This window comes from Nilaparvata lugens, chromosome 5 (assembly GCF_014356525.2).
Source record: "Nilaparvata lugens isolate BPH chromosome 5, ASM1435652v1, whole genome shotgun sequence".
Classification (NCBI taxonomy): domain Eukaryota; kingdom Metazoa; phylum Arthropoda; class Insecta; order Hemiptera; family Delphacidae; genus Nilaparvata; species Nilaparvata lugens.
In genome coordinates, this window is record NC_052508.1 from 48,116,038 (window position 1) to 48,137,266 (window position 21,229).

At 36.4% G+C, this 21,229-nt stretch overlaps 1 protein-coding gene across 3 annotated transcripts in view; it reads left to right on the top strand.

Annotated features, from left to right (window-relative positions):
* The window catches only part of LOC111052226 (transcriptional regulator ERG homolog), a 65,018-nt gene that overhangs the window by 19,229 nt on the left and 24,560 nt on the right, over positions 1-21,229 (top strand). For all 3 annotated transcript variants that reach the window (XM_039428485.1, XM_039428487.1, XM_039428486.1), the window contains exon 2: positions 6,568-6,828. In XM_039428485.1, coding sequence (XP_039284419.1) covers positions 6,568-6,828 — 261 coding nt within the window. The remainder of the gene's footprint in view (positions 1-6,567; positions 6,829-21,229) is intronic.

The window sequence follows — 21,229 nt, forward strand, 5'->3', positions numbered from 1 at the left end:
AGTCACACCTGGGCAAACAAAGTATATTTTCAATCACAGAATTAGATCCGCTTCAAAAGGTAATAATGGAACAAACTAGTAGCACTTTCAACATTATGTTACAAAAAACAATGGATAGTATGATGCAGGAGATTAAAAAAGAGATTGCTACAGTAAAAGAGGAAAATAAACAAACAGTGGAACAGGGTATGAAAGAGACCACAGGCGCTATAAAATCAGTAGAACAACGGTTGGATAATATTGAAACTAAAGTAGAGAGTCATAGGGAAGAGTTAAAAGCAATGATAACCTACAAAAAGAAAGTCAGGATAAAGTTACGGCAGGATTATCGGAAAGGTTGGATACGGTTACATGTGAACTCAATGAAAGGATAGATAACCTAACTACACAAATCACTACACCTATTCAGGATATAACAAATAACATTAAGGCCGATTGCCACCAAGAAATCCACAAACAAATTACCGTTGCAAATCAAAACTTAACAACTACAGTTGACAAAAATATTAACAATATTAAAGAAATACAAAACAAACAGATTAATATGTCCACAAAAATGAACCAACTGCAAGGTAGCATCAATCAAAACACTGAAACCTGTAAAGCTTTAAATGGAACTCTACTAATTCAAAAATCCACTCTGACTCAATTAAATCAAGAAATAAACGCAAATAAAATTACACATAATAGTCAATGGCAGATAACACAGGAAAAAATAATAGCATTGGAAAATCATATTCAACAACAACCTCAAGGAATTCAAACAGACAACCTCAACGTACATAGTATATTACAAGGACTAGGAAAATTTGATAACACTGATCGCCATTTGCAACCTCAACCATTCATTGATCAGATAAAATTAGTACAAACTCTTGCACCTACCTCTTGGAATTTTTGGCGTCTCCGTTTGACTAATTTATTGATTGGCGAACCCCTGATGTTCTTTCGGAGTAGAGCCCATGAATTTACATCATTGGATGAGTTTGTCGCTGTCTTCCTGGAACAGTATTGGAGCAGAAGTAAACAGTTGGACGTGCTAGCGGACATTATATCATGCGATTTCAACCCTAACTTAGACGGTGCATGTACCACTTTCGTCACTGCCCTACAGTTTAAAAATTCTCAATTGAGCGAGCCCATTAATGAATCGGCATTAGCAAGTATTATTTTAAAGAAGCTACCGTATCAAGTTAGAATGGCACTCGCCACACAACCCATTACTGATTGTAAGCAGCTGATAAATCATTTATATGGCATACAGTCTGCAATGGCAATATCAAACCACCGCTCAGACCAGAGATACACACCAAATCAACATAATTCAAAATTTAATCAGTATACCAGCCAAAACTATGAATCAGTACCATATGATTGCTCACGATCTACCCCTCAATTTAAATGCCGCTATAATCATAATCAAAATAACAGCTGGAATAATAGAAGTTTTCAGAATCGTCAAACAAACCATTATCCACAGCAAACCTATGAAAGAAATTATTATTATGGCCATGATCGATTTAACACAAATAATGATTACACTCAGAATAATTACAACAGAAATTATAAACCGCCACCTCAACAAGTAAGCACAAATTATACATTAGCGCATGCAATAGGATTGAATCAACAAAAAACCCGGAACCCAGCACCCAACGACCCGCCACCAGATATACAGAAAACTACAGCTAATAAACCAGGACTATATGATACCCCCGATATAACAAGCACAAGCTCAAATGAAACAAACCAAGAAAAGCAGGATATTTCAACGTCATACACCACATTCAGAAATGATTTACCGAAAATATTATTAGAAGAACAAAAGCCAATTCCAGATAAACCACCACCAAAACCCAGCCGCAAACATCAACCCATATTAAATATCCTGTTCCCCAACGAAGAGCAACCCGCCACCGAAGAGTCACTGCTAAATATAAACAGCCACCAGGATCATGCTATAATTAAGGAGTTGATGAATATAGAACAAACTGAAAATGTAACAGATCCGCGCACCGAACCTACAACCGCTTATCAAGGGACACCACCGAAGCAAACCAAGGACCCCATGGAAGAACGAGAGGATGGCATCCAGGACAAGAGGAGCGACCACCGTAAGGCCCGGAGACGGAGGCGCCCGAGGACACCCGACCGGCATCAGGATGAGGGGTACAGACTACAGGACAGAAAGAGGAGCATGCACCGCAAGGCCCGGAGGCGAAAGAAACGGAGGAACCGCGCGCGCCGATGGAGGCCGCATGCACGGTTCAAACGCCCGAAGAGGACACCGGACCGACACCGTGGAGGACAGGAGCAGACCGACGGCGTGCATCCGCGGCACATACGCTTTAAGAGGGCCAATCAGCGATGTGACCGGAATAATAGGCCAAAGAAATATGACAGAAACGGAGCTACTGATAGAACAAATATGGATTCGTGCATGGGCAATAACAAAATGGATTACTTGTGGGAACTAATAAAGGATAAACGGTGTTTGAGAAGAATGGAAGCAATAAAAAGTTATATTAATAAAATGGAAGTAAATAGTTATTATATGATGAGAGATTATGCTATTAAAAAGATAATAAATGTTTGTATATGGTGTTTAATGTTTGTTATAATGGCGGTGATATGGATAAAAGACTTTGTTATAGATATGATGGAAAATATTATATTGTGGTTATTAAAAGAATCTAGTATTGATGAATGGAAAGTTAATATTATAAAAATAGTTATTGTTGTGAGCCTACTAATTTATAATGAACCGAGATCAAGAATATTAAATGATAATGAAAGGAAGGATGAGTTAAGAGTACAGATTGATTGGAAAAAGAATGGATTAAAAGGAATTATCATAAATGAAGCTTGGAATTATTTAAAGGAATACACCAGATACAAGGGCTTTAAATTTATGATGAAAAAATTATCAATAGGACAGCCTCACAAATCAACAGCAGATAACCTAGCCAGCCTACAACATCTACAAACAGAATGCAAGAAGATGCAAGTAAACCACGGGATTTTTACATGCAATATCGTCAAATTTGAAATAATATGATAAGAAATCAAGGAAAACATTATTATCAAACCGATTACTAACCTTCCTTAATAATTTTAATCTTGGCATAGGACCGCGTGGCAACAATCCAATGTTTTAATTCCTTCCAGCCGTTAGAAGCCTGCAATAAGAAAAGGAATAATTTTTAAATGTGTAATTAAATTAGCTACATCCACTAAAAAAGGACACAAGCGGGGATAGTATATTTAAAATTTGTTAATTACCTTTTTAAGAGAAAAAATTGAGCAGTTAGGTTAGTTATGAAAGTCGATAGCAAATTCTGATGTAACATGTAGCACTATGAAATGTAGAACAGCGACCAGCTGAGCAAAGCCACCTAAATCAAATAGGTGACGTCTGTTGAACATATGTTTATAAAAAGAAATACTGTACCCAAAAAGTTATTTATTATTGTTATTTATTATATTTATTAATGTCGATATATTTATTTATATGTTTTTATATTTATTACTTTTAATTATGCCACGTTTGTTACCTGAAAAAGACTTAAAGTGAATACCAGCTACCAAAACCAAAGAGCCATTAGCAAAAGAAAGTATTGTACCTGATGTATAGAAAATTATTTATATTAAGACCTAAGAAATACTATAAGATATAAGCCCAGAAGTTTATGAATCGAAATTATTGTCTAAAAGGAATCATTTATGAGAATTATGAAATGTGTGTAGTTAAGTTGGCGGCCCTGCAAGCGGCGAATTTAAAAATTACTATGTTTTAAGTGTTGTCAGGAGGAGTACGTTTAGAAGTTTATATTTATGATATTTTATGTGTGTTGAGGAGGAGAATTTGTTATTGTATTTGATAAAGGTATAAAGGAGATGCAGCAAATATGTCTGCGAACGGTGATAGAAGTATGAGAGTATAATTTATAAATAAAGTATAGTGTATATCGATGTATTGAAGGGTGGGTTTTCATTAAAAACATTGTGATTCTCAAATATTTTGAATTCAAACCCAGGGGCGCGTGTAACATATTAAATCTGGGTAGATAAAAGCCCTAACAGAAATAGTAATAGGTCTAAAAATAAAGTAATTGGCTAATATCGCCAAGCAGATAATAACCAAGATTAGATAGCATCAGCTTGTTCTGGCTAAATGGTACAAGAACCTAAAAAGGATTTGAAGGAAGTTTATTGCTCATAAATAGATTATTATATAAAATATTTGAAGATTGAGGTTATGTAGATGTATTCACGGATCGGTGACCTAGAGATCGATCAAACCGAAGAACGTAGAATCTGACCAAAACCCCTTGGCAGAGCTTTATTGCAATCGGATGGTGTGCAATGTGAAAAAACACCTGTCCACGTGGCTAATTATTAGGTAGCATGGAATTAATATTAATGTATAGAATATTAACTAGCATGCAAAGAGCATAAATAAAAAACCAAATAAAAGTAATTTAGTGTGTTCAGGAAGTGGGAGTTACCAGGCGCATGAATACCGAATAAAATTTGCATGCACCAATAGTAAAACGGCAGTTAATGGGCGGCAACTGTAGGCCGATTCAAAGTGTATTTGTATATATTTATATAAATGTACTAGATTTGTGTTAAAAATTTGTGTAATCTATGTTATCGATATGGCTCGAATGCAAAGAAATTATTAATCATATAATCTAAGCAATATTTTGGTATTTTTTGTAAGATCTATTTGAACTTAATGGCGGAGGACTAAGATATTTAAATTTTATGCTAATTTGAAAGTCGGAAAGAGGATCTGTGAAACTTGAAAAGGAAGAACCAGCACTCGCCAGCCAAATGCCACCATAAGAGGACCCCAATATTTTAGAGCGAAGTACCTTACTAATGATTTTGTAAAAGTTAAAGTTAATGTAAATTATTAAATTTCTTAAAAGACTTCGTGATGCTATTGTGAAGCAGAAGTCATTTTTCATTTTTAATTAAATTTATAACCCCTTGGAGGAGACGATTCCGGCTACCATATTCCCGGACCACATGGAGTTGGATCGACATCGGCGGCTTACAAGAAGATTTTCGACACGTGAGTGATTAAATTTGAATTTAGTGATGGGCGCCCTAGTGCTTCGAATTAATCTGATGATCAAAGCTAGCTCGCCGAAAGGGTTATTATAAATTGAGAAATTAATAAGAGTAATACTTGCGCAAGTAAAAATTAGTATTAAAGGTATTTAATTGAAAGAAAAATATATAGATCAATATTTTAGAAATTTCTATTTAATCAAAGAAGTACGAAATCTAGGCTATTAAAACATATGCATATAATATTTAATTTTTTGCAATACAATTTGCGATAATTTATCATAGTTCTAATTCACTAGATGAATGGCTCTACCTATTCCGTCAGGTGCCGAATCTTGCACCCTGAGATGAAAATATATATTCGATACAAATAAATCTACTAAATACTAGAGATTTTAATATATATATATATTTGGATTATTAGTGGCTAATTTATCAAGCTGATCTTAGAGCACATATTTTTGATTGAATTATCCAAGTCGACAAGTATTAGCAAGTGCATGTCGCAGCTACATGCAAAAGAATGCATATGATTTAAGATAAAGGCACATGGTAATGATTCGTGCCATAAATCTAGAATATAAAGTTTAGCCTGTGATATTTTGCTGATATAAAATTATTGTTCTATTTTTATATTATATTTTTCATCGCTCTATATATATTTTTTGCCTCGATTGATCTTTGCATTATTTATGTAATATATGTATGAAACTTTCATGGTGTGCAATTTATTTTTTATTCCTCAACACTATAGTATAAGTATCATTTATATATATATTTATTATTTATTGAATTACAAGAGTTATTGGAGAAGCCCATATCTAGGCCTAACAAGATTTTTTAAGACTGATACTATTAGAAAACCACGACCTAATTATATCAAATCTCATGCTTTACCGACTGATGCCAAGCAGGAGGCTAATCGTTATTTAAATATAAAGAATAACGTGACAATATGATAGAGTTAAATTTCAATACCTATTTAATTATTTATTCATTTATATTTTTCACAAAGAATATAGAGATTCCTTTATTATTGAGATTCCTGTATAAATCTAAAATTAGCTTCTCTAACATTGCAATCGAAGGGTGCGACCACATTGAGAGCGATCTGCGATGTACGATCCCATAGGCATTCATATCTAAAGGTGCGTACAGACTCATGCACCACGAACACGCGCATTTCACTTTTCATCAGCTGATTATATATGTACTGGTACAGAAAAAGTGAGATAGAGATGATATAATAAGCATGGCATCAGCTGTGCAGAAACAGTAAGATACAGATATAATAAGCTGGTGAAAAGTGAAATGCGCGTGTTCGTTACGCATGAGTCTATACGCACCTTAAGATAAGCGATCCAGATATAGAAGCCCATGGCATCGGAGATCGCAGAACGCTCTGCTGTCCATGTGGAAGCACCCAAAACATCTGACTTGTCTTATATCTTCTGTGTTGAAGCTAATGTGTGTTGCGGGTTGCAGATCCGGCGAAATGGGAAGGCGACCACATAGCGGACTGGGTGAGCTGGTGCGGAAGCCAGTTCAAGCTGCGACCGCTGCCCGACCCGAGTCGCTTTCCGACGTCGGGTGTCGACCTGGTCGCAATGTCCCGCACCGACCTGGGTCGTGTGGCCGGTAGTGCCCGCGGCGGCCGACTGCTGGCCAAGCACCTGGCGCACCTACGCAGCGTCACCACCGGACGGTGTCCTAGTCCTACGCCTGCCGTCCAGGATGAGGGATTGGGTCAGTTCATCATCATCTTATCAAGACAATAAATTATCACTAGGCAGTTCATAATAATTTCCATAGGGCCTAATCAGAATACAAAGGACTCAATGCCGATCTCTCACATATGAACCAATCCATTGCACCAGCACAGGAACAGCCCAAATTTCATAATATCTCAGCCTTTAGGTCATTCATGAGATTGAAGATCTTCTGAAGGCCAAAAATATTTAATATAATATCATTGGCTATTCTTGTGTTGGTTTCATAATTCAGTTCACAGGTGAGAGATCGGTCTTGTCCGGCTGACGGATCAGACTGCAGGCCGACCGTCACGTACCCATTGAGGAGCCTCAACTCTCTACTTTACAGAACTCTAATACGGCATTGCATTCTCCTGTCTCCACAAAACAATTCCTTATTGTTTGAGTGAACTGTTTTAAAGACCGTTTTTTTCAGCTGTTTAATTCTCATTATTATTCTTATTAGTTTGAGTCATTATTGTTATTATTATTCAATTATTCCATCACTTACAAAGTGAGCATTTTTTATTGCAACCTAAGTCGGCCATTGGCAAGACTGTTGGCCATTCTGTCAAATTTGAAAAGGATCGAATCATTGATACCGTGCTGAGTACAACCGCCTTTTGAATTCCATGTTTTGTACTCCCTGAGACACCAAGGCGAATGAGGTTCGCTGAAACCTTCTGCCTGATCACTCCAACAGTAGAGATAATTATAGGGACAGTTGTAACTTTTTCCTGTTTCCAGACATCCCTGATCTCAGCAGCCAGGGGGAGATACTTGGATATTTTCTCATTGTAATATTGTTCCAAGTTGTGGCAACATGGTATGCCAACATCAATCAAAATAGTCTCCCTGGCTGTCTTGTTCATGAGGATAATGTATGGCCGGCTGTGCACAACTGTCCTGTCAGTCAGCACAGAGCGATCCCAATACATCTTGTGTGTATCATTCAGTAAATAAGTACAGAAAGTGGCTTGTATAGATAGTATGGTAGTTTTTGATCCAATAGACCAAACTTCAGGGCAAGATCCTGGTGTAGGATCCCAGCAACAGAGTTGTGGCGCCTCAAGTAGTCTGAAGCTGCCATCAACTGACAAGCTGACATGATGTGTTGCAATGTTTCGGGAGCCATACCACATCTTCTACACAAGTCACCATTTATAGGCAGCTTCAATATATGCTTCTTGCAGTTCTTAGTAGCTATTACTTGGTCTTGAATAGCTATCATGAAGCCTTCTGTCTCTATAAACAGATCTCCGTGTCTGAGCCACGCATTTGAGGCATCTTCATCCATCCCAGGCTGTCCCAAAATGTAAGCATGCCTCCCATGCAGCTGTTTTGCCCGCCATTGCTGAAGGATCTCATTCTCATGCTGCCCATCTGTTTTTGGATCGTCGTTGAGCTGTACAGAGAGATTGAGTGGGGTATATCCTAGATCAGCTCTCCTCACCGCATTGTACAAATCTCCATCCTTAGCCTAGAAGTATTGTTTCATGATTCTGATCTGCTTCATACACGCCCATCTGATGTCAATGAGCCCACGACTTCCCTTACTCCTTGGTAGTACGAGTCTCTCCATGCAGGCTTTAGGGTGGTGTGCTCTTAATTTAGTGAGCAGATTTCTTGTAGATCTCATGAGGTCCTCAAGATCAGTCTCAGTCCATTTGATAACACCAAATGTGTATGTTAGCACAGACACTGCATATGTGTTGATGGCTTTGAACATGTTGTTTCCATTCAATTGAGATTTCAAAAGCTTTCTAACTCTGTACAAGTATACATCTTTCATCTTCTGCTTTTGCCCTTTCAGCTCTATATGTTTAGCCTGGCTGAAGCCCAAATACTTATACACATCAGCTGGCCACATTGCTTCAAAGGCATTCTCAGGGTCCTCAACCACAACTTGGTCACAGACCAAGTTATTATTAATAATAATAATGATGATGATAATAATAATAATAATAATAAAAATCTGGTGTGGCGCACTCACACAACTTTCCTTGCCGTTATGAAAATTGATCACCTGACGCTAGTGTTCCCGCGCATCTCAAGTCTACTATTCAAAGATTTGAGCCAGCTGGTGACAGGGCAATAACGCTGGAGACACACGTGAGGTCTGCTATCTCTTCATAGTGAATGATTTAATAGAACCAACAGTAATTTGCAATTGAATAATCACATTTTCTCGAATTTAAAGCTTATTTTCAATTTTAGGTGAAAATGTTTCTGAACATTAATTGTAGAGATTTTCATGCTCAATCTACTCCACTTGATTTATTTTGTTTCAATTGTATATGAAGCCTGATAATTGGGAATCTATTTGCATTGATGGGGCGGAGCTCCTGAAATTTTTACAGATATGGGACTTGTGGCAGTTGATAGAGCTTATCGATGACTATTTTAGGTATGAATTTGATCAAAGTCGTTGGAGCCGTTTCCGAGAAAATCACGAAAAACCCTGTTTTTGACAACATTTTCGCCATTTTAGCCGCCATCTTGAATTGCATTTGATCAAAATTGTTCGTGTCGGATCCTTATAGTGAAAGGACCTTAAGTTCCAAATTTCAAGTCATTCCGTTCATTGGGAGATGAGATATCGTGTACACAGACGCACATACACTCATACACACACACACACACACACACACCACACACACACACACACACCACACACACACACACACCACACACACACACACACACACACACACACACACACCACACACACACACACACACCACACACACACACACACACACACACACACATGGTACCCCCTATGGTAATAGGGCAAGGAAAGTAATAATAATAATTTTTTATTATTATCATTTGTTTTTACACTTGATTTTTTCCTTTGTCCATTCCCATATCATTAGCATTTCAAGAAATATATTTTGTTGATGGAATAGCGAAAATGTTGTAATACGAATATCATCGGGACTATCTTGATTATTACTCTAAAGCCTAGTAGGCCTACACACTACGAGACATTGTACGCGATTTTGGTCTCAGAGACGTGTCTCAGGTTGTCTACTACAACAATATGACAATCCTTGTCTACGGGCCGGCCTAGAGACCGAAAATCACAGGTGTTTGGTCACCTCTCAGAAATGGCAGGCTCATTTTCATAGTGTACAGATCGAGATTATTTCCAGACATCGGAAAAAATAAATAGAAGAATAATGAATAATAAGTAGGCCTATAACGTTTTTAAATGACACCTGCTCGCTGAATGACAATGAGAAGAATGTCATCTTCTAAGTTTACGTTCAGAGTACAAACTAGTGACCCCCTGGGTTGGAGAACTCGCTCAAGAAGTGATATGTTGTAATCTTTGAAACCCGCAACTTTTAATTATTCAAAGTTGATAAAAATTAAGAAAACTGCTAAATATTTTTCATACAAGAATAATTTGACAGTAGGTTGCATTGAGGATCCTATTTGAAATGAAAAATCTCTTTTCAAATATTTTACTCTGTTGCTTCAACACCCTTGACCCTCATATGGATCCAAATTTATTTTTCCAAATGAGAAGGTAGTCATGAATTCGATACAGAGTGTCAAGAGAAAATGAATGTCAGAAACCGTACATTGATATCTCGACCCGTATCAGTTTGATGATGTAAAAGTCGTAAAGTATGTTGTATTTTAACCAGCTCAAATCATGTGTCAGCACATGTAATAGCTCCAAAATAGCCGTAGTTAAATGTTATGAATGAATGAATGGAAAAAACAATGTACCTAGAATACATTTTTTTCTAGGTATCTTGGGAAAAACTAAGTAATTGCATGCAATGAACTCTTCAGCTGACTAGATGATAAATCATAACACTTTTTTCTTATGCACTTTTTATGAATGTTATTTCTATATCCTGAAAAAGGAAGAAGGAGTGAGTTAATTTTGTTGTGCAACGTACTTGACCTGACTCAATTTTCGAAGAATACGTGTTCAAAATTTGAAGTTGATTGATCAATTCTTTCGAAAGTTATTGTAGAACATACAAACAGACGGACAATGACTTTCGCCTTCAGTAAGTCAAGACTAAGAACTCGCTGAAGCTCGTTCAATAATATTGGTCTTTATCTCGTGTTCTGTGTATGCCGAATAAAGTGGTGGTCAAGTGTCATGGGGAATCTCTCTCCTCACTCGCTCCCCTAACTCAATGATCGTAATAAAAGTCAGTACCGGAAGTGTTTACAAGCCCTGCACATGACCTGAGGGTCGCAACCGCCCTTACTGGATTATCTCACTTACCGACCCTTCATTTCTTATATCATCATTCCTCTTAGCTGGGAATAAAACCTTCTCTCTCAATCATATCATTATCATTTCCCATTGCTGGGAGTTTTATTACAATATCTCGTATAAAAGGGTATGTACAGCTCATCAATTCACAGAATTTCAAAGAAATGCTTCAATGGCTGACAGGATTTTGGGTATGATAGACGTTTAGGGTATATTCTCTGAACAAGACATCAGACAGTTTTGCTGTCTTGATAAGATTTGAATGGTCATCTTTATTTACTGTATAATCAATCATAAATTATTCGGCGGTTCGATATCAAATTGAAATGGAATTGATTGCCTACGGCTGGCCACTAACGACAGGACAAGTGTGGATGAAAATGTGTGTACACACATGCTCGTTATACATGTTGTGTCATCAGCAAAAGGCTTTGAACAAAATTTATCGAGGTTGAGTTTTTGTATCTTCAGTTTCAAATTTTTCAGTGGTTAATTTAATTTTATTCGTTGTTTCTTCTTCTCTAAGTACCGTCTCCATTGCGGAGGTTGGCAATCATCATGGCAATATTTTTACCTTCTTCACCGCCGCTCTAAATAGGTCATTGGTTGTGTAATTAAATGCTTCCCTCAGGTTTCTCAACCATGACATTCTTCTACGTCCCACCGAGCGCTTACACGACTATTTTACCTTGGATTATGATGAGATGCAGAATCATGTACTTGGGTCCTCTCATGATGTGTCCAAGGTATGTCAACTTTCGTATTTTAATGTCACGCACAATAATATATCTAGTTGCTTACCCATTCTTCTGAGAACTTCTGCGTTTGTGACTCTATCTGTCCACGATATACGGAGTATCCACCGGTAGCTCCACATTTCAAATGCTTGAAGTCTGTTCTCACATTCCTTATGGAATTGGTTGTTTATTTTATGTTGAAGGCTGTACTTTGCGTATTAATTGATGACTGGGTGGCTGACTATCAAGTTATAAGACTGAGTAGGAGGTTGAGGCAAGCATAGAAAACTGAGATAATCGATACAGAGAAATAAATTACAAGTAGAAAACGAAAACGCGTCATTCCAATCGAATTATAAAAATTTACCGTGAAATTTCAAAGTAAAATATAAAGATTTCATTGTCTCCCCTTTTTCCCGCTTCATGCGTTTCCCCCTTCCATCTGTCCTATTTATCATTCTGGCCCTTCTTGTTTTCTTACACTATCTCTGCAATTGTGTGAGTTGGTGATAAGTGGTAATGGACAATAAATTCATGAGCAGTAAGAACTAAGCGTGAACAGAGAGAACGCTATTCTAGAAGAGTCGTGAATCTAGTTGGTGTTTGATGATAAATGGTTGGAGACTGCTGAATTGATTTGCTGAAAGGAAGGAAGGAAGGTAATAGAAGTAGGACTGTAAAGAGAAGGAAATAAATACGTTTTCGGAAACTGGAATGGTCCACTCGAATGGCCGGTCTTTAACTGATAAAAGATCCAGACGTAATGAAGAAAGGGTGAGAATTGTTCTCTTTCACACATCTGAACCCTAGTCACGGATAGATGAGTGGAAGAAAAGATATGAGAGAAAAGGAAGGGAGTGAGAGAGAAAATAGTCGAAATACGGAAAAGGAAGGTAATGCTATATAGATTACTTGCTTTTCTTGGGGTGAGAACTGAGAATTCTCTGGGGAAACTATTAACACTATCAACAGCGCTGGTCAGCTGCCTTTCATTTCACCAAATGTGCTTGCAATAGTCTCCATCAAGTTTATCTATTTGGAGGCATTAAAATAAATGGGGTGTAGTGAAGTTTGATATAAATGTGTGAACGAATGGAATGCAATTATTCAGTTTAGTTCGGTTTACAATAGTATGAGAAGTCTTAGTATAGGATGATTCTCAGATCATAGTTGTGAGGGGAATTTAAAATATTGCAGTATTGGCATGGTTGATAAATCTTTATTTTTCAATCATACTCTCAATGGTTGGATCAAAAAAAAATAATTTTCAACTTTTGGAATGGGAAACGAGATGGTGAAACTACTTCTCATGGTGAAATATTATTTGTTATTTGATTTTTGGTTATATACATTCATTTGTGATGAGTTACAGCATTACAGTAACACTATTTTATCAGAAATCTGTTGATATCTCACTCTCTTATACCTCAGTCTCCATAGTCTCCATCGGATCAGTTTTCATTCTTTGTGTTGCATAAAAAACCTGGCAGTATATTTTGGTTGAGGAATCATTGCAAGACTCTTGTCAAGTTTCAATCGGTAAATTCGTCAGATGTCATTTAGGGAAATAATTTTCCAAACATCGTGAATGACACATCATGGTAATAATTTAGTTATGACTTTCGTTAGGTAGCACGTTACATTTCATTCCAATCAGAGTACTCTTAACTGAACTTGTAACCTCTCGTTGAATTAACGCAAGTCATTGTTTAGTTTATTCAAAGAGTGTTTCATAAAGAGAAAATGGAATGTTACATTCTATACTCTATGGTTCTATAGGCGTTTCTTCTAATTCATTGAAAGTGTTATTGATAGAAAGTCTTATTGCAAAGAAATTAAAAAAATTGTCCAAGTTTCGAGTTTTAATTTCTTTTCTTGAATCACATTACCTCATACCAATAATTATAGCCAAGATGAGATTACATTCTAGCCCAAATTACAATCAACGATACCAAGCAAAACAATACAAGAAATGAGAGGGACGTTGATCAAAGCATTGGAAGGAGTAGACGTAGAACTTCGATGAAAAATTGCACGATCACAACATTCCCTGACTCATCAGTGTTGAAATAACCTCATTTCAAAGAAAAACTATAATTATTACTAAATCTTCCAATCTCCTTACATTGAATACATAAATACATATGACGTTGTACAAATATATGTACACAACTACACAGCGCTTAATTTGTGCCGGAACGCACCGGAACGGCGTTCCGGTACCTCCAAGGGCGACCAGAACGTACCGGAACGTAGCATAGTTGCAGCTAAAAATATCAAAACTTGCGTCCACACGCATGTGAATGAGTAAATATGACCGTCCGGGGAGAACCCGTCCATTCTTGAGGAACCTCCCATGTTCAGAAAGCTAGTTTTTGTAATAAACAGTATTTCAGTGTCTAGTGCTGAGTGTGAACGAGGCTTCTCAGCAATGAATTTAATTATGACACCCCTTCGATCTTCCCTTTACATAGACACGGTCTGTGATCTTCTGCGCATCCGCCTCCTGTGGCAAGATACAAATCTGAACGTCACGTCAGGTCTTGGCTGGCAAGAGGACACCACTCTGCTCTCGACACAAATTCAAAAAGTCGAAGTGAGCAAACTTATAATGAAGACAGTATTGTGCTGTGGGAAATATTTTCTTGAAACTGTTACTTCCAAAAAAAACTAGGCTTACTTTTACTGCTTCCATTTTCTGTCTTGAATTATGACAGTTTTGTCAACAAGTTTTGTAATAATATCGTAGAGATAAATAAAAATATTACAGTTCATCTTTTAAGCTAGTTTTCATTCTCATTTCTCTCCCTGGGCTTCTTAAGGTTCTGGCAATTTAAAGTATTATCCTTTACCATTTAATTTGATAAAATCTGTATTTGTTTCACGTTTGAAACTGGGTTTTAAGACTAAATTTAGAGAATTTTTCCGGGGGTGGTCCCCCGGACCCCCTTCCACTGGAGGGTATTCCAAACCCCCTGTCGTCGGGCCAGCCAGAGTTCCGGCACCTCAAAATTTACAAATTAAGCACTGCTACTACACTACTAGAACTTTACACTACGTACATTATAACACAACTTCAACTAGCTAAAAATTACGTCATCTCGCTACGACGGCTCGATTCGAACTTACTGATTACTGAATTTTCAATAACGAAGCAAGTTTTCCGAAAAATCTAAATTTTTATGAATACCTGTTTTCAACCGACTATATATTTCGATTCTCATCATTTGAGTGTATGATTAAAAATCTTTCTGGTCGTAATTCTGTGCTCTACAACCTGAGATCAGGTAGACCTTTCTATTTCAGATCAAGTACCGTTGAAGTATGTGCAGTTAAATGGAAGGTAATCCTAATTTCATAGCCACACAAACTAATTTCCAGTTACTAACTCCCTGTCAATTAATTTTCCTTTCTTTCTTTAAGAAACTTGATATTAAGAAACTACTAGCGAAGAATATTTGCTCTTATCTGTGTTTTTAGAAATATGAGAAAATCATGAACCTTCATGCAAATCTTGATTTCAGAAGTTCATTTCCATAACGGCGACATTTTGAATTTACAAATTCTATTGAATGAAAAAGACTAAGAAAATGGTAGGAAAAAATGGAAAAAAAACCACAGATTTATTGATACTATAGTGCCTTTTGAGAACCTAAATTCTCAGACAACTATAATTAAGTTTGGAAATCATGCTAGACCCCGATGGTGGAGGGGTTAGTGAAATTTCTAGTACTATTCTAGTGGTGAGGAATTCGAAATAAAAATCATTTGACGATTGATTGCCTCTATATTAAATATTTAAACTCAAACAACACTTTACAATAAATACTTTCTTCAATTAAAGATTATCTTTGTCTTTAAGAGACCAAATTTAATTATTTTTACGTCTTTAAGAGACCAAAATCTAAGGGACACATTGAATTCTGGTGGGGAAAGATCAAGTACTCATCTTGTAGTTGTCGTCGCGATGTCCGGAGTCCCTGGCGGAGATGGATGAAGGGTGAAGATGATCAGTCGTCCTCCAGGAATGTTCAGGCGTCGCGGCGACAGATCCAAAAGGGAGTTAGTCTTGTTCTCTCCTCATCAGCGTTCAATGACGTACGATTCCATCCATGGTTGGAAGAAGTCGCCGGCCCTTTTACAATGGAAATTCTCAGCCCGATACAGAAACCTGATGACAAATTTACAACAGAATTAGAAACATAAAAATTACCAATATCTAATAGGATTGTATTCAATTGATGATCTAGGTAGATCATCAAATAAATACAATTCACCGCTTCCTATGAGGAAATAAATAATATTATTAACATACATAAATCGAACACTTATAAATCATATTCAATGACAATAATGAAAATACTCACCCAAAATGGGTATTGAAGATGCGTAGTATAGAGGGAATCAATCGTCATCCTAATTCATCCCATTATTATATTCTATAAGGGGGACTTTACTTCTAAATATTATTCTTACATTAAATGTCCGATTTACTTGGACAATCAATATTAAATTCTCCTGGAGAGAATGAGAATGTACCCCCAAACGAAAACATATTACTGTAAATTGTAAGAAATCTCAAGAAACAGTTAACACTCTGACAGCTGGGATTAGAATGATTGCTCTCCTAGTTTTCAGAGGCTTCCAGACTGATCAGTTTTCCCATAATTGCCATGAAATATTTACCCGATCGCCGGTGAATTTCTCTTTGCCCACTCTCTTTCTCCTCAGTAAGTAAGGAAGGTGATACGTTCAAGCAAGAAGGAAACTAGGAGAGAAAAGTTATTTCCCTTTTGCAAGTTTAGAACTATGGGATTGATTCAGCATACTTCTGGCGTCTAGAGCTGTCGTGAGAATTGATAATTCCAAGTGGGATCGTGGGAACCAAGGACTTTAATAAGATTTTGATCATAATTATAACGATTTTAGAAATGCTGGCTAAGTTGCCAATGAACAAGAATAAATTTACTATCTTCATGGGAACTGAAAACTACTTACTTAAGATAGAATAAATTCCATTTAATAACTCAAAATTTTGGTACAGATTCTCCCCCCGTTAAAGGAAAGTTGGACGGCAATGAAAAAAAACTACCAAAATTTTGAATAGGTGAGAGCGCCAAGTGAAAGGGTGTGGGGAGAATCCACAGCATTCGGAGTCAGTCGAAACGAAGAAAAGCGCGGGCCCAGCGCAATCTAGCGTCGTTGACTGGTTTTCCGAGCAAACACATACTACTACCGTACTACAAGTCATGAAGGTTGTGAGAGAGAGTGTGCGAGAGTAACTTACGTCGAACGCAGTCAGAGAAAATAGGATTGACTCTGTCTGGATCCTATTCTCTCTGAACGGAGCTAGCCGCTCGATGTCAACATTACACAAATTACGGTATCATAATATCAACAAAATCATAATGAAACCTTACTAGAACAATGAACTAGCCTACTCTGAGAATTATCGATATATCAAGCTTTTCATTCAATACTTAATCTAATTACACATTAACACTACTAACCTATTTCTATATTGCCAATGAATACTATAGTACGTGAATAAAATACTACAACCTAACTGAATAATCATACTTGAGTACACAATAATAAACTGATTATGCCTTATTCACAACGATATAGTTTAATTGATTATATATAAAAATTTGATATTATATAAGATTATACTCCAATTACGATTATTATAATAATTCTACTTATTTATCCTATTTTACTCATATCTTCCTAATATTCTTATTACTATAATCATGGCCATGAACTTATATTACTACCTAGGAAATTTCTCTCTTGTTTATAGTCGACTTTCAATTATTACAACTTCAAAGACATGATACAACAGTCACGGAATTTAGTCACAGTTACAGTTACAGTCACGAAATTCAGATGCGTCCACCTGACTTCTTATGTGTCTCCTGTATTAATGCTCTTATCTAATTTCAACTGTGATACATGTGCACGTCGTATGAATGTATTTCCATCCATGGAAAATAACTTTACAGATACAGGTGAAATCCATTCTTTTATTATGAATGGGCCAGACCATCTTTGTGCTAACTTTGCCGAAATTTTATCAGCAGCTCTACTTATTGGATTAGCTTTTAGGAAAACTCTATCATTAGTTTTGAAAGGGATTCTACTTCTTTGTAAGTCAAATCTTTCCTTCACTTTACTCTGCGATTTCAAGAGGTTTTCATGAGCTTGTTTCCACAATTTTCTCGTATTTTCACTGAATTTCTGGGGCAGTATTTCATCTATTACCCATATATTCGTGAGTGGGTGAGTTGGTTTATGCCTGAATATCAACTCATAAGGAGTATACTTACTACTTTCATGGAAGCTGCAATTAAATGCTAGAGGTAACCAACTGAGTGGTACATCCCATTTTGTGTGATCATGAGAAGAGAATGCAATAAGTGCAGATTTCAAATTCCTATGTACTCTTTCAACAGCGTTGGATTGAGGGTGGTATGGAGTACACGTGACATGTAAAATGCCTCTTTGAAAACAGAACTTATTGAATATATTAGATTTGAATTGTGGTCCATTGTCTGACACTATTATTTTAGGTACACCGAAATTAGTGAAAATCCTTTGTAGTTCATTGCAAACGGTATTAGCATTGGCTTCTCTGACTGCAATCAGCCAGCAATACTTACTAAACGCGTCGAGACAGCTAAAAATCATGCAATTACCTTTAGAAGATCTTGGGAGTTTTCCTACAAAATCTATAAATAATTTCTCCATGGGGTAAGAAGCAACACTGGAAGCCATATAGCCATAATTAGCCTTCTGTGCTGGTTTAGATAATGCACATATTTTACAGTTCTTAATAAATACTCCTACATCTTTAGATATTCCTTTCCAAGTGAAAACCTGTTTAATTTTATTCAAAGTTTTTGTATATCCTAGATGAGCGCCAAACAAAGATTCGTGGTAATACTTGCAAACCATGGGTTTTAGAACTTGGGGAAGTACTATTTTTGGTTCAGTTGAATTTCGAACATTGCATACTAGAATTCCCTTTTTATTTGATACGGAAAAATATCATTACCAGCACTCGCTGATTGCATTATCTCCTTCACAAATTCGTCCTGCTTCTGATAGGTTGAAATATCAGTGAAACTGAGTGGGAAATCTACTAAATTTATACTACATAAATTCTGTTCTATTACTTCGGGAGGAGAGTCTTCAAACATACGGCTTAAACAATCGGCGACCTTATTGTCAACGCCTTTCACATGCTCTGTAGTAAACTGAAAGGCAGATAACCTTAGAACCCATCTCCCTATCCTACCAAGTTGCTTTGGGTGGTTCAAGACAAATTGCAGTGCATTACAATCAGTTCTCAGAATGAATTTTGTATGTTCAAGGAAATATTTGAATTTCTCAACTCCATAAAGTGCAGCTAAAGTTTCCTTTTCATAGGTGGAATATTTTCGTTCTAATGGTGATAGGGTGCGTGATGCATAAGCGATTGGGGCAAAAGCTCCATCTTGCATCTGACCCAACACACATCCTATTGCAATTGAAGAAGCATCAGTGCTCAAAATAAACTTCTCATTGAAATCAGCCATTTTTAGAAGCGGAGGCTGTGACAGAATCTGTTTTAGTTTATCAAACGATTTTTGACATTCATCATTCCATATGAATTTCGCATTTTTCTTCCTCAAGGCATTCAATGGGGCTGAAATCTGTGCTAAGTTGGGGATAAACTTGGAGAAAAACTGCACCATTCCCAAGAATCGTTCAATTCCTTTTACTTTAGTTGGAACAGGAAAATTAACAATTGGTTTTGTTCTTTCTGGGTCGATTGAAATACTATTATGAGAAACCAAATGACCTAGGAAATTGATTTTGTTAGCAGCAAAGTTACATTTCTGAGGGTTCACTGTCAGGTTTGATCGTTTTAATCTACAGAAAACTTCATCTAATAATTTCCAATGATTTTCGAGAGTGTCAGTATATATAATCAAATCATCCAAATAAAAAAATAGTCCCTTGAAACGCAAGTCACCAAACAATTTCTGCATTAAGTTGGTCAAAACAGCTGATCCACAACTGATTCCATATGGCAAACGCTTGAATTGATACAAGTTAAATGGTGTTATGAACGCTGTTAGATGCTTCGATTTTTCAGTCAAATGGATTTGGTTATAAGCGCTAGTCAAATCAATGCACGAAAACCACTTAGCATTTGAAAAATAATGAAAACATTCGTGAAGATTTCCTAATGGAGCTGACTGTAACTCTATTACCTTATTGAGGCGACGATAATCAATGCACAATCGATAAGAATTTGGAGTTGGTTTGGGCACCAATAAACAGGGTGACGAGTACTGCGATGTTGAGGGCTCAATTATATCTTCATCTAGTAGCTGTTGAATCTTTTTTCTTAGATATTCTAACTTGATTGGATTCATAGAATACGGTTGAGATCTGACAACCTTGTTGGATGTTAATTTAATATCATATTTTATTAGATCGGTTGATCCAATTTTCTCAGTCAGAACATCTGCGTGTTTACTGATCAATTTCTCTAGACTACTCCTATCAAAATAACTCAAATGCGATAAGTCCATTGGGGCCAGTCTCTCCATGATATTATGAACTTGAATTTCGGAATTGTTAGAAAAATCTTTATTAATTAAAGGAAATTTCAAGTGAGGACTGAAGTCAAAGAAAAAGTTTCTTCTTATTAAATTCACAAGGATCTGAGAGTGCTCTATGAAGTCACATCCCAAAATTATTTCAACTGGCAAGTTATCAGCAATTAAAAATCGGAATTTCCATGAGAATATTTCTATTTTAATTTTCAAAATGCACGACGTATTCATAACTAATTTAGAAGAATTTGCAGTCGAACAAATAACTTGATCTTCAATGATCTCAATTTCTTTAAGTTTATTACTGCTAATTATTTCCTGAAGTGTGGAGGCTTTTATTATTGAAAACGCTGAACCAGAGTCAACTAGACATTGGAATGTAGTTTCACCATTATTGAAATTCGCTGGTACAAAGGGAAGAGCTTTGTTAGAATAAATCATCCCACACACTTTATTTTCAGATTTTCTTTGCAAATTTTGAATGAAACGTTTCTTAGAATTAGAAATTTTATTTTTCAATGATTTCAATTTTGATTGTTTTTCTATTTTATTTACTTTTGACACTAAGTTTTTTTTGTTGATGAGGCTAGTTTGGAGTTTAAATTCTTAGTGCAATTCCTTGCAATGTGATTGGGTCCATTGCATTTATAGCATACAAATCCCTGCCTGTATCCTCTGTTGGGATAGTTATTTATGGGTCTCTTTTCAAATTGAGGTGTATTGTTATTATCCTTATTAGTCCTATAGAAAGCATCTCTCTCGATGTCTGCAAAATGTAAATTTTGTGCCTGGATACAGATT